The sequence below is a fragment of the Ammospiza nelsoni genome, chromosome 3, assembly GCF_027579445.1.
Source record: "Ammospiza nelsoni isolate bAmmNel1 chromosome 3, bAmmNel1.pri, whole genome shotgun sequence".
NCBI lineage: Eukaryota > Metazoa > Chordata > Aves > Passeriformes > Passerellidae > Ammospiza > Ammospiza nelsoni.
The window spans coordinates 25,438,655-25,465,999 of NC_080635.1; the positions used below are offsets into that span (position 1 = coordinate 25,438,655).

The 27,345-nt window shown below is 39.5% G+C and overlaps 1 protein-coding gene and 1 non-coding gene across 3 annotated transcripts in view; one reads left to right on the top strand and one right to left on the bottom strand.

Annotated features, from left to right (window-relative positions):
- The window catches only part of HAAO (3-hydroxyanthranilate 3,4-dioxygenase), a 34,826-nt gene extending 12,853 nt beyond the window's left edge, over positions 1-21,973 (bottom strand). For both annotated transcript variants that reach the window (XM_059469546.1, XM_059469545.1), the window contains exons 1-6: positions 21,795-21,973; positions 17,856-17,934; positions 9,270-9,353; positions 7,551-7,657; positions 4,685-4,774; positions 3,939-3,982 (exon numbers count right to left, since the gene is read on the bottom strand). In XM_059469546.1, the coding sequence (XP_059325529.1) occupies positions 3,939-3,982; positions 4,685-4,774; positions 7,551-7,657; positions 9,270-9,353; positions 17,856-17,934; positions 21,795-21,874 (484 nt within the window). In that variant the 5' untranslated portion in view covers positions 21,875-21,973. The remainder of the gene's footprint in view (positions 1-3,938; positions 3,983-4,684; positions 4,775-7,550; positions 7,658-9,269; positions 9,354-17,855; positions 17,935-21,794) is intronic.
- A 5,010-nt stretch (positions 21,974-26,983) lies between these two features.
- Positions 26,984-27,077, top strand: TRNAI-UAU (transfer RNA isoleucine (anticodon UAU)). Its single transcript has 2 exons — positions 26,984-27,021; positions 27,042-27,077. It is a non-coding gene; the product is annotated as a tRNA-Ile (tRNA).
- Positions 27,078-27,345: the final 268 nt, after the last annotated feature.

The following is a 27,345-nucleotide window of genomic DNA, read 5'->3' on the forward strand; positions in this document are numbered from 1 at the left end:
TTCAGTTGCATAGGTCTTGTTTGCTCTGAATCACAAATATAAAACTGCACTGTATTCTAACTGTACTAACAAGATTCTTAATCTAGACTGAAAATCATCCAAGATACACCAAAAATCAATGAAACTTTTTCTCATGAAGTCACTACAGGACTGGCTTTTACATTACATATCTGAATGTTCAATCACCATAAAGCTTGTTTGGGAAATAAAATTTCATTGATAATTAGAAGTAGAGTAGTTTGGATAAACAAATTCCTGACATTCTACCTATACCATTAATGTTCATGAGGTTCCTTTTCAAACACACCGAACTGTAGAAAAAAATTTTATTGCAGTTTTTTTCCCATCAAATTACTCCTAAAAGAAGTCTGGATTATTTCAGGCATGGCATCTAAAGCTTTGGAGCTTCTGGTTACTGCTGCAAAGAATACTTAGCTATCACTCTTTATTAGAACTGAGGGTCTTTGTCTGAACTAGAGTCTTCTCTTGACTAGAAAAGTGGGGTGAAATTGTTACATTGGGATAATCTTGCTCTCAGGCTGATTGAACTGAAAGTAGCAAGACTTGTTTTGATAACTATGATTCCTCATGTCAAAAAAATATGACAAGTAACCCAAACCAGCCCATCTTGAGAGTTCCCTGTATAGCCTATATCCTAAAAATATTCACCTTTTTTGATAAAAAAGGGGAGAGTATTCTCAGACTTTATTTCTGCACATGGAAATAAAAGAGTCTCGTAATAAAATACAAAACAGTTCCAGAGAGGATGCCTCAAGTAGGGATTGCATGCAATATATATTTCTGATTATATTTTTCTTCTGTGTCTTCATACACTCTGATTGCCCTGCTTTCAGAGGGATTTTCCCTGCTTTTGGCTAAGCCAGAAACCATAAATAAATCAAGAAAAGGTCTGGACTTAGGGTTGGGGATTTTTTTTTGGGGGGGTGGGGGTGGGCTGGGGTGTGTGTCTTTTTTTTTCCATTTTTTTAAAAGACATTGGAGAGCTTGATTGATTCTCTTTACAGCTTTCCTTTATGAGTGAGCTGCAATCCAGGATTCCTTTTAAGATGTTTTTCCTCAATTTTATTCCATTTCTCTCTAAGAAGGTGAGGCACTAGTTCAGGCTTATGTGGAGAGGCACCTGAGAGTGCTTCAGCTGGCACTTTTAAATTGAGGTGAACCTGGATTTTCAGAAGAGAAACTGAAAAAAAGGGCTGAAACTCCATCCTCTGCATAAGCCAGCTCAAATGATGTTGAGATAGTATTGAGTGAAACATCATGACAACTGGTGGTAGCTTGTTATGTGTTACAAATGTCATGCTGGTTGCTGAACTCTCCTTATGGAAAAAAAAAGAAAATTAAAAAAATAATGAGAGCTGAATAAATCCAAAGCATTATTTTAATATCAACTGGATATGCCTTCAGAGTGAACATATTACCAGCTTAATTCTATCTCAGTCAAACTGTGGATATTTTTTTTTTAACACTGTCAGTCTCATTGAGAGTTACAGGAGCTATGAACTAAAACTTTTGTAACTAAAAATGTGGGGTGTTTTCCTCATGCATAAGATATCGCTGAGATGCTGAGTTAGTTATTGTCAAACCTGAAAATTGGAAAAAGGGAGCTGTTCCCCAGGCTGCAAACCTGCCAGGTAAATTACTAGGAAAGAGCTTCTGTACTAAATTTTTCAATAACAGCTTCTCAGAATTACTTGTTTAAAAAAAGGTGTCAGGATATATTGTAGCTTCTGATTGATTGTCAGGTTTGTTCTTTAGCCCTAATCTTCTGTAAAAATATCAAAAATATAAATATTTAATGTAATTTGTTTCTGATATTATTAATTTGTTACTGACATTTAAACTCTTAGCCTGGTGAGGGATGCTTACTGCAAATCCCTGTATTGAACAAGGGTATTATGCATGATATGGTATTTTTTTTATTACAGCAGCATCTAGAGGCTTCAATTGAAATTATATTTCCTCTGCTAAACACTGTATGAAGACACAGTGAGGCAGTACCTGCACTATAGCTCTCACACATTCCATGCAAAGAAAACTCCAAACAAACCAAACCAACCAACACCCAAACACTAGTGACATGCTCAGACTAAAACAGATTTGGACAGTGCATAGAAATAAAAGTAAGATCCTGGAGACAACCCTATTTTATTGATAGAAACATGGAGCCTTTCCCTGAGAATGACATTCCCCAGTCAGTGAAAGAACCAATGCCTAAAGCTGGTTCAGCAAAGTTTTCATTCAGGGCTCCTGACTGCTTTGCCACTTTCTGACTGCAAGGGCTTTAAGGTTGCTATCACATACAGAAGACTCTTTAAACTTCATGTTGGCAACAGTGTTTTAGTTAACTATTTTTAAGAACGTTGATATTAAGACAAAAACCAGCTTAACCCAATTTTAGGATTTCAGTAAGAGCTTTTTTCTGTTGTTGATTGAGATGGCAGACTGACTTTTTAATGGTGACTATCAATGGAACAGATGTGGAAATAACATGCAGTGAAACTTTTGTCTCTCTTAGAGTCTCTCTTAGAGTAATTAATAACAATAATTTTAAGATGTTTAGGTATTGATGTGGAGATTAAGGACAGCTGGTTCCAAAAACCTTTTGGAGAGGGGAAATTAAAATTTCTCTTGTGACAAGAGCAATGGAATTCAAGTTTTGAGTGTGACTGGAAGATGATATTCAAGTTGGTCATGAGGTCAAGAGTAGCATAGCTGGGTGCAATGACCTGAGCCATACATACATTTCTTGGTTGGTGCAGGATGTCCCTCAGTTGCCAGCAAAGATGAGACAGAGATTTGAAAGAACAAACCTAGCTGAGCAGTGGGAATGACTGAGCTGGTGGCATTTGGCTAACTGGTGTAGGAGCTCTGCAGGAAGCAATCTCAGGCTCTCCTGGAGATTACACAGGCAGCTTCTGCTGCTCTTATGATGATTTTCCATGTTTCAATTAAGAACCTGGAAATGTCATGGAGACTTTCCAGGTAGTTCTTGTAGGAGAACTGACCAGGCTGCACCTAACTAAAGCACTTCCAAATAGTCTATAGAGCCTGCTCCTGCAGGTGCACAAATGGTTGTACAGTGTGGTCTTTTGTACCTATTTAAGATGTAAGGGTGATATTCTGGACATGGTTTTGTTATCAATAGCAATGGATCATGCATATGCTGGTTGCTCATTTAAAGCTGTGGGCCAGCAGGATTGCAAGATTTCAGCAAAACAAATTTCCTACTGAAAGTGCTGTAGCAATATCCTTGAAACTGAGGCTTTTGTTGCCATGCAGAAAGGCACCATCATGTTTGAGAGATCTGACTCCCAAAGCCAAAACTAATAACTCTGCTTTCTAGAAGTCACTCTCTCTGTTCTATGTCTCTTTTCAACAGATTTAAGTGGAGTTACAACTGGAGTATCTGTTCCAGGGTGGAATTTTGCAATCACTATCCACAACAGAGACAAAATAAAAATTGTGGCAAGACAGCATGGAAATAAAATGTTAAACAGATCAGACCCTATGGTAACTAAAATCATCTAGGTTTCCCAAGAGTAGATCACAGCTGTAGGTAAAGGAGTACAAATAGGTATAAAGTATTAATTCTACTTGTAAAAATCACTTTATGGTCTGTCAGAAGTGAATTTTTGTTAGTATAAGGCTTGAAAGGCATGTAAGGATAGAGACACTAGCATTTCACATTAACATAATTACCTGATAAGTGGTTATGATGGCATCACATGACCAAGCAAGATACTGTTGGTAATCATTTATATGGAATTTCCTTGTGGTCAGGGTAATGAAAGGAATTGCTTCCCAAAAATAACTTTAATTTACACAACCAAAAAGAAAAACAGATACTTATTTTATATGGTGAGAATCATTGCTCTTCAATCAGCAACTGTTCTAATTCTGAAATTAATTTGTATTACCTGGATTTGGTTTTCCAGTTTTATATTGCCTTGAATTGAAAAACCTGCAATAATGAACATTTAAATAGGAGTGAAAAAGTTATGTTCTGTAGGTTAACAACGACTTGGCAGTAACACTGGCCAGTAAGTTTTGTGCTGATTATCCTCAGATACTATCACATCTATGCAAGACTTTATCTATTTTAATGATAGAGGATTTGTCTGAAGGTCCTACAAGATTAATGTTACGAAACACTTCCCTTGTTCACCTTTAGTAACCATTTAAAAAGTGATTAGTTAATAACATTATGTTTCTTAGAAAGCAGCTCTCTACCAAATTTGCCACAGTCCTGATCATGCATAAATAATATCAATTTAAAGTATTTAGATTAAAGCAAGAGTGAAAAAAGCCTTAAAGCAGTTCAGTGATTCACCTTGATAACCCAGCATTAGTCAGTGACAATTTTTCACTCAGTTCTTTTTGCACTTAGAAGCAGTGTGCCACAGTTCTGTGAACAGTTTACTGGTTAAAAAAAGTGTGCTCCAGATGGATGTGTGAAATACCTGATTTCTCTTCTTTTTAAATCTGATTTGATGAATTTGGGGCATACAAGACATGATTAAAAATTTATAGAGCAGCAATTAACTATTAACAAGTCTATGTAAAATGCAGCATAAATAGCAAATTAATGACATAAGCCACAGACTGACAAAGATCTACAATATAATTTCAATTATTTAAAAAATTTACAAAGGAAAAAGCTTACTCTTGAATTATTGGTATAAGTTGAATGCCGAGATCTTCACAGTGAAACCATTTTTCAAAGAGGACATCAGTTGATTCTCCAACATAGTATCTGATAAAGTAAACACATTAGTCAGTCCTTTTACTAAATAACTGATCAGGTAGTTTCAGCGTTCTGAAGAAAATAGCTACTTGATGTGTAAGAACAACTTATTGTCAAGCCTGGTGTGCCTCATTCTGAGGAATGGTTATTTGGGAAAGGTTTCTGGTTTCCCTGGTTAGGTGACTTGGTGGTGAGGTGCCTTGTAGTTCTGTTGATCAATCACAACTCACCAAATTCCTTCAGCAACCTTTCCTGATTTCATCCTGGAAAAGATTGCAGCCATAATCTCTTGGGACCAATAACTTTCACCTTGGATGTAGTTACTGCAAAAAAACCTGGACCTAAATACCATTTCCAGTAACTGCTTCTATGCAGCTATGACATAAATACTCATATTTGATAGTCAGCTTACTTAATGCCCATGCATGGGCTGATGAGAAAACAAGGTGGCTTATGGACTTGTTAGTGAAAAATAGATGGTTTTCAGCTACACAGATTTGGGAGAGGAATTTAGTGTTTGCATTATTTTCTTGTCTTAACAAATAAATAAATTTTGGTGAGCTCAAGTCAAGGTTGCTGTATGGAATCAAGCTATGGAACAGCAAATACAGAATTTACACTCAGATTTTTAAAAGACAAGGCAAGGAATGATGATCCATTCCTGTCACTCATACTGTCAATGTTTTTAAAAAGGTTCCGTGTGTCTTTTAGGTTAAAGTTATTGCAATGTGTGTCTGAAGAGGAAAACAAAACTTATGTAATTATCCTGTGCATATCTGTATGTTCATATCTGTCATAGGTATCAATACTGTCCAGAAATTTTCTAGGAGCTCCCTGGCTCCTCATGTTTGCAAAAAGATACACTGAAGAGAATAAGAGTATCTACCTCCAATTTAGATAACAGCTGTGCTGCCAGCACAAATTCTGAACACAGAGAATCTACAGAGAAGAGAGATGCTAAATATATCTTTTTTGGTACAAATAAAGTATCTGGCAATATGAATAACATCAAACTTATTTGGTTTTGTACTTATTTGCCATGGAATTAAGATTAGCTAGATCATTTTTCTCATAGCACACGACACGTACTTAGGCTGGAACACTGGGCCAGGCTACTTATTCTTCACTTGTGCAGTAATCAGCATGCTGGGGACTCTGATTTATGACTATGGTTTGTAGACATGATAAATAATGGAACAGTAACACAGTTCTATTAGACTTTGAGTCAGTATACTTGAAAGAGCATTATGATTTCCTCTTGTGCAGTCTTTGCTGCAGGTGGCTGGTATTGAAACAAGTAAGAGAACATTAGGGGTTCTGGTAAATTCCCCATCTCTCCCAGGAGCACACAGAGGGAATGTAGGGTTCAAAAGCATGACAAGATTGCTCACTTCCAAAACTTCAGATGTCTTTATTCACCACATCAGTGTGAACACAAGGGCACTAAAAACTCCTGATTTATTTTCAAGCATTTGATTAGATACTTTTAATTGAGGTTGTGTTAATTTCCACCTGCAAGACATAAGTCAGCTTTTAGTTTAGCTTCTCCACAAGACCATGCCTATATTGGAGTGCAAATCTTTAGATCAGCCTGGATCCCTAAAAAGGCATTCAGCATTTCTCATACCAATCACAGATATCACATGGTAGGTTGTTTTACTCTAAGTAAAGTTTACTTTACTTTAGTACTTAAGTTCTTTTTTTACTATTTTGTTCTTTTTATTTTAATAATAATCTTTTTTATCTAAATCGCTAGTCTTTTTTTTTCTACCTCAAAGATACTGTAAGTCCAGACAATCTACAGATCTGCAATGAAAGGAAAAAAGAGAGAAGTGCATAGGTAAGCAATACTTTAAATGAACTGGACTTTTTAGCTTGGAATTTAATTGTGGGTTTCTTTTCTTGAATGGTCCCTTTCTTAGTTTCTTTCTGTAGCTTTTTTCGTTTTTTGAATGATAAAGCATATCTTTCTAGCTCTGCATACTTGCAATCTTCCTGCTGTGACACTACCCACGCAACAATCAAAATTGTAGGTAAAAGGACAGGAACAGCACTTTACAGATATCACTGCAGTTTTAAATCTGTATGGATTATATGGACAGTTATAAATTCTGCTTGGTCGGTGATCTCTGGTTAATACCAAGAGAACTTTTCTAGATTTTTCTAATGTTATACTGCTGTGACTTTCCCTCTTAGACTTGTGAGTTCTGTATGGACACAAGACAAAGCTTAGTCCTGCTCCTTCTAGAATACAAAGCAAAACACTCACTTACATGAAGATGTTCTTCTCAAAAGGCAATAAAACCTAGGCAGAGGTGTCTACAATGTAGAGGGACTAGTGGCAAGAAAATTGACTTTTGTTTTTAGCTTCCCACACACTTGACAAGAAAGCTGCTCTTCATCTCTTTACTTTCAGTGCTTGCAAAGGAATTAATATTCTGCTTGCCTGAACTGATAAAAAATCTTTTTTATTTGGGTTGTAAGAGAGCTCTGAGATCTTTTTTAAAACTTAAGGCAATAGCAGTATGTAATACCTAAGTAGATTTCTATAACCACAGCATGTATTTCAGAAATTTCAATATGGTCCTTGTTTAACTAAAGCAAATGCTAAATGAGATCTCTGTTTATGCATGTATAGATAAATAGATGTGTGGACAGAATTAGTACAACATTGCTAGGATGAATCAGATAAATTATCAGGAAATTAAAACACATCATTGTATTGATACGAGAAATTATTTTATATTATGAATTCTAACAGATTAGTCAATAGTTTATACTTCACCTTAGCCCATCCATTTCTGTTTTTAATCTTTCCCTCTCAATCACAAGACCCACAGTGTTTTTGTATCTCTGAGGAGAATGAGGTATCCTGGCTGGTAGCAGGAACATCTGTTAAGAGAAATCAGAAAGCATCAGTGTCAGGAAGTCTTTGCTTTTTGCATTGTCCTTTTTCTGCCCCTCAACCTGCAAAGTCTTCTGCTCCTTTCCCCACTTTTCCCCTCCCTTTTGTTGATGCTATGTTGCTCCTTTGCAGCTGCACCCTGTGGTACCCACAGCCCTGCCAACACTGTTTCTTGCTCTCTCCGTGAATGATGACACAGTGACTGCAATCAGCACTGCCTTGATGGCAGCCAAGTTCTCTCCTCCTGAGGTTTGATCATCATTGCTAGACAAAATTGAAATGAAAATCTAATCAATTGCTCATCTGAAAGTTATAAACTTACTGCAATTTCTAAGTAATTGAAATGGAAATAAAAAAGCAGATTTTTTTTTGTCTGCTCAATAAAATGTCTAAACTAATCAGCCACATGTATCCTCCCAACACAGTGAGCACCTTTGATTGCATGATGAGGAGTGCTACTCTCTCCAAAAATAAATAACAAATATGAGGGGCTACTTAGTCATGCAAGTGACAAAGTGAATAGGCAACATGTAGTTAAGAGAAGTCTATTTCTGAAGCTTGAGAATAAACCCTTTCCTAGCAGCTAGCTGGTAAGCCTGTATTCTTCAGCAGTACAGAGGTTTTTGCTAAGGCTGGGCAGTCATTAAAGTTTCTCTGTCTACAAAACAGAGCTAATGAGGGTGTCTCAGCTGTACTAGTGTCAGTCCTTCCACCAAGTATTGTGTGCTCCTTTTCATTAGCAGTTCTCTGACATGCTGAGATCTCAGCTGGGTGTGCACCTGAAGTGTAATACCAGAACCTCGTAGTTGGAAAACGTGGCTCTGTTTTGTCACTGAAAAAGTTGTAATGCTTTCAATGGAATTATGCTATTGGTTTAACACTCCTTCCATTTTAAAGGCTGTCTCCACTAGACCTAATAAGCCTTTCCAAGACTTGAGTGCAGTCCAAGCTTGTGTCAATAACCATGAGTGGCAGTTGTAGTACATCTAAGTGGCAGTAACAGCCAGCGTCTATTCATGCTCTCGGTAAAAGCACTGCAATCCATGCTTTAGCAAGTGTAATACCACAAGGAAAAACTGGATACATTTTATTTGTAAACTGCTCTTTTAAAGCTGTCCTACTGTGATGGTTGGAAAGGCAAGCTGTGAGGACTAAAGAAGGCTGAAAATGTATGAACCATTTCAATTCCTCAGTTTAGGCAGTTGGCTTAATGGTGTGGGTGGGTGGGTGAGAGTGTGTACCTGGCAAGGTGTAAATAAAAGACTGATCCAGCTGAATGCACATGGCAGATCCCATGCAATGCAGGGGAATAAGAACTTCTCTCAGTATGTTCTATGAGTATCTGAATAGATGCTCCAGTTGTTCAGAGGGATTTTTATCTGTTATTGAAACAGTCAAATGTTGAACACAGTTTATTGTAATTTCCTATTATTTACTTAAACTTTTCTATACAACATTCAAGCTTTTGTTTGTTTGTTTTTTTAATAAATTCTGATGCTGTCTCTTGCACAACAGGGATCAATTGATTCTAAATAACACATAAAACGTTCATTTAACATACTTATGTACAACTACAACAGAACTACAATCCTGTTTTACCTCCCCTTCTCGGATGACAATGTCTTTGTGTTTCCCATTTTCAATTATCTTCAAACACATATCTCCTTGAACCTGGTAAAAAAGCTGAAGAAATAATAATATAGCATTAAAGCAGTTACTCCAAAACATTCTGTACTTTATATTCTCTATACAAAGAATACATGTATAAATACATTCAATTTGCAGTTGCAAGTATTTGCAGATTTTTTTCTAACAAAAACTGGCTTCTAAAATCTGTTGATTTTAAAAAAGTTACAGAATATGTATTATTTCTATTATCTTACTAAGAATTAACAATCTATCCAAGAGGTCTGTAACTGCATATAGAGCTATTCTCTGGACCTGGTGAAATTCCACTGTCCTGGTTTTACCCTTGGAATACTTTTTTGGAGGGCTCAACATTGCAGTTCAGGCATCCATTAATTACACAATATAGAAAGCTTAATTTCAGATGTAGCAGAGTTTTTAATCAATCAAATTATATGCCAATTCTCCAAATAAGCTCCAAATATGCACATCCAGGTTTTTTGGTGTACTTTTTCAATTTTTTAATGGTGCTTCCTCATTTGGGAAAAATTGCCTGTTTGGGAGCTGTTCTGCTTTACTTTTGTGCCTACCCTCAAACCCAGCAACAGCTGCTGCTCTTCCCACTGTGTATATGTAAAAGGGTTACATTCTAAGGGTGTATAAGGATAGAACCACTGAACCCAAAATTCTGTCTTTGGTGACCTTTCCATGGCTGCTTTCAGACCAAAACCAGCTCTGCTTTGTGGGGGCTCTGAGGTGCTCAGCTCATGTTTCATGACAGAACTGGGTTATCATCTGTAAGCAGATCTGTATCTTTGACCTGAAATAATGGGCATATTCCTCCTCATTTTTATGTAGTGCAGAGCAGTAATATTTCCAGAAGTCACTTTTGTCATGCCTTCCATGTTCACTTTACCACATCTAGAAACCAGAGTGCTAGTGCAGCTGAAGTAGTCTGAAACATGATTCAAAGTTAGAATTATAATTGAAAAAATCCCTTATTTATAGCAAGTCACTACAATTTCATCAAAATGAAAAATAAATAGGGGAAAGAAGAAACCATTGGAGAAAGAAAGCCCCCTGAACTGAACTCTTTCCAACATTAGAAAAGTTTAATCAATTTTTTAACCAGTATTATTTCTGAAAGAGTTTTTAAATATTAATACATGACCCCTGGAACTGAAGAAACACCTCTGTGAACACGAGAAAGAATAAGTATGCTGCCAAGGGAACAAAACAATAGGGAGAACTGAAGATACACAGGAAAAAAGCTCATGCTGAGAGCTTTTACATGAGTGAAAAGTTCACCTTGTGCCAGGGACATCACAACAGAAAAATTATAACTCTTGTCTAGAAGGCCACAGTGCCAGGCTACTGATCCTCATGCAGTCCATTCCCCTGTGTTCCTTTGCTCTGGCTTTCCTTGGCATTTCTGAAATCCAGCACCCAGTGCTACTGCAGCCCTCCTTCCACTGGGCAGGGCCAGCTGCTCCCTGCACAACAGAGAGTGATCTCAGTGGGGAAATGGCCTCTCCTTCAGTTCATAGGAGATTCATCTAAGACTGTATGATCTAGATGGATTGTCCCACCAGCTGTGGGTCCTATGGCGCTGATAATACTAAAACCTAAAGTATCATTTTGGAAATCTTGAGCTTTGGAGTGTTATTTCCCCTGCAGCTACTGGGGCAGCTATTACTGAACACATGCACAGGACGTGTATAGAAGGAAAAGGACAGCAGAGGTAGAGTTTATCCTGGTTCTGACATGAATCATGCAGATGAGAAACCTTCCTGGAAATGACAAACTTGAGAGTGGATGTCAGCTATCCAGTTCAGAGGCAAAGCATGACAGCCGTAAGGAAAGATTATAAACAGTAAGTTATGAATTAAAAGAACTGTTTTGCAGTGGGAGAGGAGTAATGACGTGGGCTACACATTGTCAATGAAAGTGTTTTTCTGACTGAATTTAAATAGTACCTTTCACTGAAAATTATGGTCTGTTCTTAAAAACTTTTTTTCTTTTAAATTGCCTGAGTGCTTCAGTCATCCATAAATCGTCTGATGTAACTGTGATTAAGACAAGTGGCAGCAATTAGTGAATATACTGCTTTGCTTATAATATAACCTGAACTTTTTATCAAGGAAACTGTCAGCTATTTAATATCTCAGTGAGTTACAGTCCACGCCCATTTCAGAGGCCAGATTGGCAACACTGTCTTTTTCTTGAAAACTTTTTTCTAAATACTGACTGACTTTTGCCTTTTGGGCAAATCTAATGTTTCCAGAAGTCTCTCTTGGAAAAAAAAAATCAAAAAGTTAGAAGATTCAGGTGTATATATATGCATATACACAAATATATACACCTATAGCATAGTAATCCAATAGAGTTCATACCACTTGAAAATATAAACTTTCCCAGCTGTGCTGTTCTTACTGCAATGATCTAGTATCCATTCTCCCCAGCAGTACTAAAAACTGTGGAAATGTGCAATATTTCTGCTCCATCAACATGTTATTAATGGCAAGGCCTCTTGTTACATGAAATGAATATATCTCTTCTTGTAGAAAAGCCTGGATTTGTATATTGCTACTGCATAATAGCTCACAACTGGGCATGAATTTTGTCTCTTTCTGGGTGAAAAATGTGTCTCAAGGAAGAAACAAAGGTTGTTCACCATTCTTTTTATCCTTTGTTACTAAATGTGCTTATATATTTATTATTGTATCTTCCTCCTTTCTTCTTTTCCAGACTTCAGCGTTTTGTTTAGATTTCTGCTTACTATGTCATATCTTCTCAATATGATTACACTAAAAACATCTCCTTTATTAATGCTCATCTTACCTCTAGAAATTATGAAGCACCTAAGAGTGCTTCTTTGCCCCAAGCATAACATTATTTCATAACATTACTCAATATGATCATTAAAACTGCAGATATACCTACGAAACTCAAATGAAAACACCTTAAGACTGAGAGGGTTTTTTTAAAATTAATTTAATTTCCCTTAAATTTTCTCTGCTGTAGGAGAAATACATCCCCCTTCCTTAGTCTGCCTCACCCTTTTTGATCATGCTTCAAACCTGATAGCATTATGCCTGCAGGGGAAGGTAGAGTGGCTGAATCACTCCCAATCACTCTCAATTCTGTACAGGGATATTCCATTCAATTATGAAGACTCATAGAATAAAGCATGCTGGCATTTCTGGAGGCAAGAAGGGGAGATGCACAGAGGTAGGAATTCACTGTTGCCATCAGTGGAGGCATTGCTGAAGCTGCTTGTCTTGACAGAAATTTCTACAGGGTAGTAGAACAAGTGGATGCTACCTTAAAAGAAGCACTAACATCCTCACTATATTAGTGTGGTGAGAATTGCTCCTTCATCCCGGTATGTGTATCCTAGCAGAGTAAACAAAGAAGCATCTAGTAGTGGAAGAAGACAGGATCTGTAATTGGTTTGTATTGACTAACTAAAAAACCCACAAGTCTATTTTATTTCATGTACAGCAGTGAATGTAATTTAATTTGGATCCACCTTTGATATCAAACTCTGCCTAGACACAGGAACTTGGAGCTCCATGAGGGCTTTGATAACTGACAGCTTACTTACAGACCTCTAAAGTAGTAAGATACTTTCAGTTCTGCCTGCATCTAAAAATGGAATTTGGGATTGCTCAGCCACTTCTGGGATTAGGCTCTGGCTTGGTACATCCTGGCTTGTATTGCTTGTCATATGGCTAAGCATTAAATTAATTTGCAGAGCAAATCCAATTCTGATGTGGGAGTAGAGCCTGGGTGCTCTCCAGACTTCAGTGGTGACTGATCTATTTGGATACAGAAAAACACTTTTCTCCCTTTCTCATCACAAGGGTTTTTCAGCCATCAGAAGTCTACAAGAAACAGATGAGGAAGGTAGAGAAAACTATGTTGAGGGCTTTTGGTGTGGTTTGGTTTTTTTTACTTCCCTCTGCTCATTTACATGTCATCTGTGAGATCTGAATACTAGCCAAAACTCTTACCAACAATCTTACACAGCAAAACGATTTCTGAAGACACAATCTCCTTCTGATGGAAAAGGATCATAATTCTTATTACATTTTAATAGGAGCTTTGTTTCTTATTAAAATATTCTAAGAGTCTTTGCCAGATAAATGTGGGGTTTTTTTAAATGTAAAGAAGCAAAAATGTTTCTCTTGCTTTGCTGTGATTCAGGTTCTGAGATTTATTTGAATATAAGCACCACAAAACAACCTATGGGAATGCTCACTGAGCCCCACTTTCCCCTTGTTTTCAGACATCCACTGTCCTTGTAAAATGCCAAGGACAAATTGATCTGAGAGGGGAGAGTTTCTCAAAAGCATGCTGACTGGATAGCAGCATACTCTAGAAGGGGTCAGGCTGCATTTAGGCAGATAATCTGTCAGAAACTGGAGCCAAGTCTTACTTGTGGTGTCTGTGGGAGAGGGAGAGAAAGAGAAATCAAAACTCAGATGAGATGTGGCAGATGAGACCTCAAACCTGTATCATGTTTCAAAGCATGAAGTTGTATCTCAGTCAGACCATGTGAATGTGCTAGAGGAAGCTGAAGAGATTCACCAAGGTGATCAAAGGAGGGGGAGCTCCTTCTCTGAGAGTTCTCTTTAGGACTGCAGTATGAGGGTTTGGTTTGTGGGACTGTGCCAACAATTAGGTGGCTCTATCCATAGGAAACAACCTAGATGCTGAGAGCAGAAATTTAGGGTAAAATACAGCACAGTGAGAAGTGGGACTTCTAAATCCAAGTGGGGTTTGTGTCAATGCAAATGTGTTGCAGGTGGTAGATGAAAAGCTGATTTGAATTTCTCTGCAAGGAACTGCACTGTTTTACATAGACTCAACATCAGAATGTAAAGTGTTAAGAAATCAAAGTCAGCAAAATCAAGGTCAGTTGAAATTCACTGTGTGTAAATGGTAGACTGAGGTGGGTAAAGAGATAGCAGCCTAACTACTTTTGTAATCCTAGATTTAGCTGTTAGCATATTTCACTTTTCCCCAAAGCAGCCCACACATTGCAGTAAATAAATTCTGAATTCTTGTACTAGAGCTAGGATTTGTTATGATCATGGGGTTTCTCTGTCATTAACTTTCTCCAAAATATATGGTGCTCTTGAGTTTTCACTTACTTCTTTGGAAGAAGGTTTGTTTTTTTTTTTTTTTTTTTTCTACCCTCAGGCTTTACAAGTAAGTAAAAACCCAGTAAATACACCATGAAGCCCGTAGGCCATGTTAACACTGAAACTCCTCTTGGATTTTTCATCATACCATAGAATTTGTGACAAGACAAAGATATGTTGAGGACTGTTCCCTAGTACCTGCTACCCCATAGCTCTGAAAGGTTGAGCACAAGAGGACACACCCTCAAGCTGTGCCAGGGGAGGCTTGAGTTGGACAGCAGAAAGAATTTCTTCATGGATAGAGTTGTCAGGCATTGAAATGGCTGCCCAGGGAGGTGGTGGAGTCATCATTCCTGGAGGTGTTCAGAAACAACTGTACATGATACTCAGTGCCATGGTCATCTAGACCATGGTGGTTTCAGGCAAAGGTTGGACTCAATGATCTTGGCAGTGTTTTCCAACCTTAGTGATTCTGTGATCATATCAGGCCTACCACAGAAACTTTCAGTGGCCTCAGCGAGTTCACTGCACAAGAATTGTAGTTACTAGTCCATGGAACACAAAACTACTTTGACAAATGAGGCACATCAGAATAATGATTCTTTTGAAACCCTCAGAACTCATTACGTAGCACAAACACTTCCTAGAAAGTTCTGTCAGTATTAGATATATAGGTCCATCCTCACAGCGCTTTTTTGCCATGTTCCAACAGAAGATGCATTTCCCAAAGCATTTCATTTTGAATGAGTCTGATTAAGAGGCAGAGAATGTCTGAGTAGATGGATGCTGACTCTACCTCTGTTCTGATGGAGAAGGGAGCAAAGGGGAACTTAAAAATAAGAATGAATATTGCTTCCTGGTAAATTCCAGCTGAAGACTGTGAATGGTTTAACTCTTCTAAGTTACAGCTTCATATTTCTCTTTAAAAAACCTGTCCCATGTAACACAGTCTCAGGTATGAGACTCTTTTTGTGCAGAATGGTGGTAATGAAGTAGTGCACAGAAGTTTAAGAAGGCAGTGAAGAGCTATAGAAAAAACTAAGAGGGAACAAAATATAAGGGTTATTTAGGAAATGCCTGCTTGTTGAGAGGAGGAAAGAAATTGTGCTAGACTAGCTGTCATTTTAGCCTAAATGGGTTCAGGAGACAATTCTAAAAGGCTTTGAAGAGACTTCAAATCAAGCCTCTGGGTTTTTTCTTCCTAATTAGCCAGTCAGACCTAATCTTCCTGATACACCTGCAGAGAGCAGCTCGAGAGCAGGAGGATGCTCCTCAGCCCTTATCTCTGCGTGCCAACCCTTTGCTGCTGTGAACTGCAGGCTTTCAAGCACAAGTTCTGCCACAGGACACTCCATAAACTGTGTGATAACAGGCACGAGATAGTGAGTGGACAGATATAAACAATCCTAAATTTAACTTTCTCTCCAAACCAACCCTTCTTTGCTATGGGAATACTAACAGCAGAACAGCATTAGCTAAATTTGCCTGAAGGATTTGTGGGTTTTCACATTCGTGATTTGGCCTGCTGACAGTATGCCTATACAGTCTGCCTTCAAATTATCACCCAGAACTATAAATTAACCTTTTTCTGACAAAATAATAAGCTGAACATGGTTTTGAATTTTTTTTTTTTAAATCCCAAATCTAATTTAGGAATATGCCCTTTTGCTAAGATACTCTCTACCTCACAATTCTTCTCTAATGAGAAACATGGTTCTAAGTTAGATCATGGGAAGATGTAAATGTGTCTGATAAAAAGCTATGGTAAAATGCAATGAATAACTTTTATAAAACTGAAGAAAATTGGCCCATATGTTAAACTGGTACATAAGTGATAATGCTTCCGATCTGCGCATTGCCAAGTTTCTGATGTTATAGGGTTGTTATGTTTCTGTTTCTGGTTTCTGAATAACTGTGGGAAGCTTACTGTGTAAATGAGCATGTACTGATACCTAAAAAACCTTGTTTCCACTTGAGTTAACAACAACATCAGTATGCAAATTAAAAATTATGCCTTTACAGATACGGCTAATTCTTTATATTGTTGAGAAGTCATATAAAGACTTTATAAAAGGGTAGGCCATGTTATTTACAAATACAGGAACATCTTGCAGCATGAAAAAAACCAAGAAGTTAAATTAGCCTAACTTTGGTTTTAGAGGAATCCCAAGCATGATGGACTGGTCCCAGATGTTGCCAGAGCTCTCCCTGCACAGCCCACGAGAAGGGACACAGTGTTGGTAACCTGGCACATGATGGATGTGCCTGTGCCCACAGCCACAGGTGGGCTGAGAGATGGCAGTGACAATCCAGCACAGGTGGGAGTCACCCAGGGAAAACTCAGCACCTGCTCTTCCAGAGCTGTGTGTCTGCAAGGACTACACTCACCTGCACAGCACAGTTAGAACAGGAAATCAGTGAAGGCTCTTGTGAAATGCTGGGGTGGGTTTGGGGAGAAATGATTCAATGATAAATAAATGAATTTTTCTTTCTTTTCAAAAGGATTTATAGGAACTTGACCCACTTCTGCCTTAAACTATGTAGATGCTTAGGCTTGAGTTTCCAAAGATACTTAAAATTAGGTTGCCAAATGTCATTGGAATGACATGAAGTTAAATTATTCTGCTGAGAAGCAAGGAAAATTGTCTCTATTCTGATACCCTTACTTCCAGGCCTCTAGTAATCACTTTCCCTTAGGATTCTTTCAGAGCCAGTGGTGGTGAAGTCCCCAGACAGAGCAAGCAATTCCAAGAAAAAGGCAGTAAACAAAGAAGGTGAAAATTGTTACAAATTTGTTAATTTCTACTTTTTCTTCCTCCATGCTGCATTTGGTGCAATGGCTACTCACAACTCAAAGTTGGAATGACTTTAAGCCACCAGTGGAATGGCTTTGAGCACAGGAGAATGATGTGAAAAATATTTAAAGACCCTATTCTTTACAAACTCAAATGAAAGCTGAAAAGCTGATGATTCTTACAAAGTCCACAAAAAGAGAAATTTCTAGTGAATTAAAATATTTTTGATTTTTGAATACCAAAGTCACTTTTCAAATACAGACCAATCTTCTGCAATAAAATAGTGTTTTAAAAATATCATTACCTTCCTAAAGTTCTGTTCCAAAATGTTGAAATGAGACACTTGGATGTGTAAAAACACTTTCTCTAGTTTCCTGTTGGAAATTAATTACAGCAAAACAGATCTGAACTCATGTGCTTGTTTCAAACAAAATGCACAGATGATATGCACAGATGTATGTATGGTTCTGGTGAATGATTCTGTTTAAACCTATGAGTAGATCTAATAAATACATCACTGAGCCTGGCATAGCTAATCTATAGCTTCAAAAGTAGCTGCATTTAATCATTATAGATAAATTAAATCTGAATAATGTAAACAGCCTATAGGTTACCTCTTCTCCTTCTTCAATATGATAATCCTTCCTTTCATTTGGCCCTCCAACAAACATCACATTTAATTGATAGCGATGCCTAGAAGAGAAAGTGACATTTTGAAGCTACTTCTGTTCATGATGTTATTTATTTCATTTATTATTTTTAATTCTTTTTAGGACAGTGAGTCAATGAAACAATGTTGAGTGGAAAGCAACAGCCAGTACAAGAACTCATAGACCTTGGATGCACCTCTCTGCTCTGGCACTGTCCTGTTGGGTGACCTGAGGCCAACTACCTCCCTCCTGGAGTTTCAATGCCTCCAGCTATGAAAAGGGGACAACAATAGCTGCCAGCTTGAAAAGAGCTTTGAATTGAAAAGATAAAGAATGTTACCTAAGAGACAGGAACTAGAATAGAGGTTTTTCAACCTGAGCTGATTATGTAAAGGTAAAACTCTTAAAAGTTAATAAAGGTAAAAACATACTTCCCCCCAACCCCCCGCCCCATTGGTAGAATTACCAGCAGTACTGATGGTAAGAATTGCCAGCTAATTTCTGTTCTGCTTATACTGGTTTTGCTAAACTGGAATAACATTACAATGGTTTCATTGTGGTTGTGGCTATTTCAGAAAAGGAGATTCCAGGTAATTTCTTAACTCTGCCCCTCTTAAGAGCCCCAGTCAGCATTCCTCTCAGCTATCACAAGGAATGGATATCACCTCAATTACCTATCAGTCCATTCACACTAATATAAAGGTAAGGTAGCAGGTTTTCCTTTGCTAAACAAGCCCCTCAAAATCAGGCCTGTTAGCTGTGAATCAAAATTTGTTTGTCTGCTGTTGGACAAGTGAACTGAGGTGTATTAACCTCTGCTTTGCAATGAAGAGGCTCTGGGCAGCAACAGGGAACCAGCAGGGCCACAATCCCCTGAAACACAGCGAACAATAACAACGTGTCCCTGTGTCAGCACCTTGTAAGGCTTAATTGAGAGAGGCTGTTCTGAGCGGTGGCACACGCATATTCAATCTGCTGGCGTTATCACTTTTTCTGTGAAGAATGTTTAAATGATAATGACCAACACAGTGGGGACTAGTAAAGCAGTTAACAAGTAACAGTGACAAATTAGTTGGTCAAATAAAACTAAAGAATTAGAATTGACTGTTTTCTCCATAGGAAGCTGTATATTTGACAGCACTGGGCTTCATATCTGTATCATAAGGAACTGAAATCCAAATTGTTTGTACCACACAGATTTAATATTCCCTTTCAACAGCACACTGAAATGCTTCTGCATTAATGAACACTTCTACTAAAGAAGAGCAGGATGACTGAAACAGCAGCAATACAAAAAATAATTAATGAAATAAATGAAAACTAACCCTGAAGAATAAAATAAGAGAAAGGCAATCTGTGTATCTTGTAGTCTGCTCTTAAGATGGGTTAGTTTTTTTTTTTTTATAAACATTCAGTTTTGTTATTAGTTCACTAAGTAAAAATGAAAATACTGCTAATTACTGCTTGATTTCTTAATTTGGCAAATTTATGATTAATTATCCCATAGATTTACCTGGGCTATGGGTTAATCATTTAATGATTAACAAATGTATACTGACACCATTAAAAGATTCCAGCTATGAAATATGAGCAGGAACTCAGTGTGCCCACCTTGTTAAATAAAGTTATCTGGTTAATATAGTTGCTTTAAATATTGTTATATTTAACAATTATTTATTGTTATGAAATATAACAAAGAAAGGTTTCAGTTAAGACTACTAAAATGCAGGTAGGAGTATTGTAAAGGTTTCAGGGATGTGAAAATTACTTGACTGTACTATTGTTAGAATAAGGACCTAATTAATGGAGTATTATGTTTTCCATACTCTAACATTTCTGTTCTCATTCCTATAAAGAAAATGGTACCAGCAGGTAACCCTTTAAAAACGTGGTAAGACTACAAAGAATCAGATGGTCCATGACCATACTTAGTAGTCCTTTTGAAAAGTAAGCATCATATTCTGAACTCAGAAGAGCTTTAGAAGTACCTGTGAAAATCAGCTGTGTCGAGGGGTTTGATTTTGCACTAATTGCTCATTGTTGAGGTTAAAAAGCATTTAAACTTACGAGATAGTGTCATTAAAGTACAATGTCAGAGCTGCAATTTAATTAGATGCATCATTTTCTTTACTTTGCTAAAACTCTAAATAGGGAGTAGTTCAGGAATTGAGGTTGTATGTTGCAATCCCAAATAGGTATTTAAAAATTGTGATCCTCTCAAATGTATGGAACACAATGTCATAAAAGCCTGAAAGCTGTAATAACTTTAGATACCAAAAGCCCTACTGATTTGCTGTAAGACCTAGTTTAAACTGCTAAGTCTTCTTCATTGAAACAAAGTAAGTTACTTAAATTTTGAGGTGGTTGCCTTCCATGAGGCAGTGGGGCAGTGAGAAGATTGCTTTACAGCACATGAAGGATCAAGCCTTTGAAAAAAAGTTGAAAATCTATTAGCTGCTTCTTGAAAAATCACCTAAAACCTTTTGGAAAATCCTGAAAGCATTTAGGTAGCACCAGATGCAGATAGTGGTAGACTCAGAACCCATGCAGTACATGGTTTTACTCTCCTTCTACACAGGCTAAAGCCATGTTGGAAAAATGGATTTTGTTTTAAACTGTGTAATTTTTATCACAAGAAATGTTTCTCGTTTCACTGTAACTTCTTAAAATGTTTATGGGCAAAGGTCTGTGATAGATGCCACATTTCAGATTTACAGAACTACTAGTAAGCAATACAGAACAGTGTAGTAAGCAGAAAGAAGATTCATTGTGCTGATAAGGAAAGAAACACGTGAATATTCCATATAAATAAAATACTAAAATTTTCCCATTATCATTGGTAGGCTTCAGAAATGAATATACGTCATAAAACGCTTCCTAAAATCCATTTTGAAAATTAAAGAAATGGGAACACTTGCAGTGATTCAAGTTTCAGAATTTTTCAGTTCTATGCACAGCTGTAGAACTACACAGACATGGCAGTAATTATGCACTCTTTACCTTTTCTTTTTTCTTGTAACCATTGCTTTGAAAAGTAACCTTTGCCCCTGTGAATGGAAATTAATGTCACTGATACATTACTGCCCATTCAGCTTTTCATTAGAGATAGCACTTAAGGGAAGGGCAAGAGGCATTTTTTTTTAATGACTAAAATTGTAAAGGAAGTTTTTTTTTTTTAATTAAAGTTATGGAAAGAAAATGCTTTTTCATTTCTTTATAAAACCTGGATCTATGTCACTTCATAGAGAGAATACTTCCTAATGAAAGCTTTCTGCATACAGAGTTTTAGACAAAGTATATTCCCCTCAGCTTCACTGACAAAGAAATCCTCGTTAATATTTTGAGACACATTGGATAATTTACATTGGAATTTGTTAACAAGCTTTGACACAGAGCATATGCATGGTGCACATACAACTGCATAATGCCCACACTTTTTTCCTTATACTGGCTGTCTCATTAAGAAAACAGTAAATAAATGGCTGTAAACCACCCCTTCAGGCTCCCTACCCTCCTGCCTTGACAGATCTGGGAATGCCCTGGAAATCTGATCCTCTGGTACCTCTGCCCTTCCTTTTTCCTTGTTTTCCAGCAATATAGCCTTCTAATTTTGATTGCTCCTGCAGCTTTGGCTCCTCTGTGATGTTGGAATGATTCTCAGCAGCTTTAGCTACTTCAGGTTGTAATTTGGTTTTGGATGTGATGCCATCTCCTCCAATTTCTAGGAGTTTGTTGTCACAGAGCCTGACACAAATTCTTTTAACTCAGTCTCCCTGCCTACAAGTGACTTTGAGTTGAGACAAGTATCTTTACCATGTATGCATTATTGCAGCTTCCTCATGTAGCTAGGAATATTTGTATATATAATAACTTGTTTAAAAAAAAAAATCTTCATTTACTTACATAAGCTTATTGCAAACAGGTGGCAAAAAGGCAGCTTTGTTTTCCTCTATCCATTTTCTTACATTCACAAGAAGCTCCATGGCCCACCAGCTATGAAACTTTTGCCCGAGATATCAGAATTTGCAGAGTGCTTTCTCCGTGAGCAGTTTGCCTGTGATTCCAGCCCCAGTGCTCAGGGGATTGGCTGCTAGGAGAGGTGTCTCCAGGCTTCAGTGTCAAAAGGGACAGGTCCATCAGCCAAAGGTTACTTCATAGGGAGCACTAATGCTCCAGCAGCTTGGCTAATAATTGACTAGTGTTTTAAAAATATATATTTTTACTGGAGACTGGGTTTTGTCTACAGGGGGTTTCTTAATTCTCTGTATTGCATCAACTGGAGTGTGAACATTACAAAAATAGCCTTATAACACAGTCAGAAAAAGTCAGTGAGGCTGGGACATTCAGTCCTTTGAAGTCTTATACAGAAACCTCCCTTCAACATTTTACAGCTGAATGTTTGTGGTATGTGTATTTATTTGAAAATACTGGGATCGTCTTTTGTCAAGTAGCCAAAACACAGATGTCTCCTGCATTTTTAAGACCAAGAGTAGCTGTCCATAAATGCTCATCTTAATCTGATCCACTCTGCCAATGTTATAGCAGGGCTTGCGGAGAGCTGACCCTGATTCTGTGATGCCCTTTGGGAAAGTGCATCAAATTGTCAGGCTGTCACGGTTTGACGCTGGCACAATGCCAGTGCCCCTATGAAAATCCATCCTCCCTGGTGTCTGCTGTGAGCTGTGACTAGGAATAGAGCAAAGCAGGCTCCAACTTAAGAATAAAGAAGAGAAAACTTTATTAACTTACAACTATATGTAAAAAGAAAGACACAGAAAGAATTAAAACCTTCCAAAAAGATTCCTCCTCCCCCCACCAAATTTCCAATACATCCATCCCTCAGATCACCAACTCTCATCCATCACCATCCTTCAGATAATCAATTCTCAGTTCATCAAGGAGTGAGGAGTCCCTCTTGTGCCATAGGCTTCCCCTGGAAACACAGTTGAGACCTCATGTGTTTCCTGTCACACGTGGCACCGTCTGGAGATCACTGCCATTGTGACCTCTTCCTTCCATGTCCAGTGCTCTCACCACTGAACATGGACCAGAGCTGCTTCTAGGGTTCTCCTTTTTAAGGGTACACAGTGTCTCACTTTTGGGACACCTGTCCCCCCCAGATTTCATCCCCTGGGGCCAAGGGGTCTCAAGAACAGAGATCTTCTCCTCCACTGAAGATCGAGGGCACCACCACCCTCCTCATCCGTCATCTCTGTTCACACACTCCTTCACATGACATCACTGCACTCTCTTGGCTCTGAGCCATTGCCTCCCCCTAAATGAAGGCTCTGTGTCACAGGAAAAATGGTTCTGTCCACGGCTATACAAGAAAAGTCCAGCCAAAGGCCACTCCATCACCTCCTCCCACCTAAGAGTCTTCTCTACATCTCTCGTGGCCCATTTCCTCTTATCTCATTTCTATCTCTCTTCTCATTCAGCGGGAGCAGCATCCCTAAGGTTTCCATCATTTAAGAAAATCCGTAAGGTTTCCATTATCCATCAGGCTCTGCCTGTCCAGAACTCCCACGCTGCCCTGCTGGGCACCTTCTCACCCCACTCCCTCTCGCCGGCCGTGCTATCCAAATTCAAGGTGGCACAAGCACCAGCACCAGCTCTCTCTCTCTCTCTCCTGGAGGGGGAGTGGCTGCCCGATGTCTCTTGGTGCTCCTCCACCCTTCCATCCTCAGGGCCCAGGCCTACCTCACCTGGCTGCACCAGAACCCAAGAGAGACTTTTCCTGGGAGTGCTCTGCTTTTAACCCCCTGTGTTCTCAGAGGCATATCCATGTCCTCAGCGGCCACACCAGGTGCCAATATTCAAATCTGAGCACCTATTGGTTTGACCACAGATCCCAAAAAACTCACTTCCTCTCAAACCAGGACACTGGCAAAAAAGAAACTGAGAAGAAACAGACTTTCCAGGTCTTTATTAGTTTCTATTCCCTCACAAGTTGCTGTTGAAGATGTACACAGTTGCTAGAGAACTGCTTGCTCTGTTCCCTGCCACCCCCAATTTTTTAAATAAATAAATCTATAAACAGACTCCAAACACAGGAGATGAGTGGGTAAACAAAAAAATCCCAAGACATTACAATATCTTAGCACTTTGCTCTTGACGTATCTCAGTCTTCCACTTTTATCTACACTGTGCTTAGTGGATGTGTATGGATATGAGGTGATAAAATGATCTGGTTAAAAGCGAGTGGCACATTCTCCATGGCTTGCACTATGAGCAGCGCAGCTACAGGCCCAAAAACTCAGCATGATGAGCAGTACAAAACTGGGAGTTCTTTAACTCGTACTGTTGTAATCTTCCACCAGAAGAAAGAAACAGAGTGTGACTTTGAACTAATAGTGTGCTTTTATCAAGTATTTGTAAGAGTGACTCTGTTTTACCTTTGTCTCTATCACTCTTTGCAGTTTAGTTTAAACTCATTATGTAATTTATGGAACAGGAAAAAATCCGTTCATTTTGAGATTAAAAAATCCCCATGTGGATTACAGTTCCACTGTATTGATACAATTACAATGGGACTAGCCATAATTTCCTCTGAAATAAGCCCAAAGTAGTTATTATTTCATTCTACTGCAAAACACCACCACCACATCACTTATGTAGCACATGAAATTTCTAGCAGTTTCTGGCTGTGGTGAGACACGACCACACAGCAAACACATAAGGCCTGGTTTTTAACTTAGAGACAGGTACATTTTGGTACTTTTTGTTCTGCAGGCTGCTGGCGGTTCTGTTCTTAGCTGTGAAGGAAAGAGAGCTTTTATTTAAAATGCACTTTCACTTAAGGGATTATGACCCAGACTGGAAGGACTGGAGAAGTGCAGACACTAGTTAATGACCGTGGTTTTGTAAAGGTCTACCCCATCATTAGTATCTTGTATTGCAGAGCAGGACTCCATTTGTTGGACATGAAAGCCAAGAGAATCTCCAGAGTCACAGCAGGAAAAAAACCAGATCCTGGCATTGATTGAGCCAATCCCTGTTCATCATGGTATTAAAGTACCAGTTTTAACTGCAGAGCTCTTGTCCACAGCCACTGCTCTAATCCCTAGTCTCTGCTTTTCCCCACCAGGCAGAATACAAGGTACTATTACCTGCAGAGAAAACTTTCTCAGTTGCAGGCTCATAAATCCATTTTGTGGCTGTTATGAGGTACGAAAACCTGACAGTTAAACCTACTCAGGGAGGAAACAAAGTTCACTTAAAAAATTCACCATTAGTATAAGGCTGAGGCTATTTTCACAGGGTAGATTTTCTGAAACCTTCTGAAAATCAGTAGGTTTTGAAAAATGAAATTAATTGCCACTTCATGCATATAACAGTGAGGCTAAGAAATGCAGATAACTGCATGTCATGAAAGGCTATAAAACTATTTCTGTGGAGGGTATTGGACAGGCACAGAAAAGAACCAGTGTTACAGTCTCTGTGGCATCCGTGTAAATATGTCCATCTCACACACCTCAGGAACTGATTGGGGCCTAGATTTTACTTGCTAGTCTTTTTCACAATGCTCTTCACATCCATCAAAGCCTGTTCCAGCACCTGGAGTTTCTGTTCTTCTTTCCTTTTATGCAAAGGTAAGGACTTGATGGGTAACCTTTTGTTGCCAGAGAAGTGCAAGAGTACTGAAGCACAAAACTGCTACATGACAATAATTCATTTATTGCATTGAGGGTACAGGAAAAAAGGGTTACTGGAAAAAGTTGCATTTTGGACAACACTCTCATTTTCTACCTTCCTCAATCACCAAACCCATTGAAGATTTAAATTTACAAGCTTGTGTTCAGTGAGAAAAATATGTTAACAAAAAAATACAAGTTAAATATTTACACTGGGTTATATACTTTTTAAACTACATTCTCCATACTACCTTTTTTTTTTTCCCCCACAGCAATCTTTGTGAGATATAGACTGTTTTGTTACCATAATGATGTTAAGGGTAATGAAGGCTGCTGCCATTTTCTGGTATGCCATAGGTATACCTAAATGATGAAAAATTTCTCTCCAGAAATGAACTGTCAGTTCTCTTTTCCAAGCCTGACACCTTCATCAAGGATCACATACAGCATTTGCAGGCTGCTTCACCTGTCAATGGTGATTACCACTGAAATGTATTTTAGGTAATGCCCACAGTAATAATATTAATAGCAGACAAACTTCCTCGGCAAGTGAGGAGCACATTCTCTCTGTTCAAAAAGAGTTGGGTCATTTACCATGGGGATCATGGGGGAAGAGAGGTAGTGGAGTCACACTTGGGTTTAAATTTCTGCTGATGATGATTATGTTTACCATCTTTTTGCCACATAAGGTAGGACAGATCTGACTGCAGAATAAATCCATGCTGGAGGTATACTTTAACAATGCACACGTGGTGTTGAACAATTGTTTTGAGAGTGCCAGGCACCCCTCGTGTCACACACAGCGGCGATACTGCAGATATCAACATTTAGTTCCCCGACAGTAACTGGTCACTTTTTGCTGCGGCCTGGTCCTGAGCACGACCGAGGGTGCATCATGGCCCCACGGCAGGCCATGAGCGAGAGCCTGAACTTCGCTGCCCCAGCGGCCCGAGCCTTTACCGAGGGTCGTCAGGAGGCTCGATCCCGCACGACTCGGGGCCGGGCTCCGTCGGTCTCGTCCCCGGAAAACGGAACTGAGGACGGCTCCGACCCGCGGCTGCCGTAGGGCGCTCAGGCCACGGCGCTGCCGCCCGTCACCGGCCACGGCCGCCCCGCCCCGCCCGGCGGCGGAGGGGGCCGGGCTCTGCCGGCACCGCCACGGCCGCTGCCGCCCGCCCAGCGTGGAGGCCGGGCCGGGAGGGCTTTGTCCGGGCCCCGCCGCCGCTCGCGTCTCGCCTCTCTCCCTTGCTCGCGGGCGCCGCCTTCCCCGAGCGGTGCGGCGTCCTCCAGCGCCGTCATGCCTTCCCCGCGCCGCTAACGGGGTAGCGCGGCCCAGGCACGGAGCCGGGGTGGCCTCGGGCCGCCGCTGAGCGCGGGGTGCGGGCGGGAGTGCGGTGCGCTTCCCCCGCCGGCCCGGGCGAGTCCTTGATAAACGGTTCAGGACGGCTTGGTGTCAGGGCTCCAGTGGCGCAATCGGTTAGCGCGCGGTACTTATACAGCAGTACAAAGCCGAGCAATGCCGAGGTTGTGAGTTCGAGCCTCACCTGGAGCACACAGCTTTTTGGGAAGAAAAACGGGCTTTTTTTGGGCCGCGGAGGCGCTCCGGACGGAGAAGGACAAAAGCTCGGGGAAAACTTATGCGGCCCTGGCGGCAGCGTGGGCCTCTGGAGAGGGCACAGCGCGCCTGGGGAAGTGGCTCTGCGGGGCGCGCCGGGAGCGCCCGTGCCTCAGTGCCACCTGTGTGTGTCTGTGCCTACAGGGACGTGTCCCCGCTGAAGGGAACAGGATTCATGGCACCCTGTTGCTGCACAGAAACATAT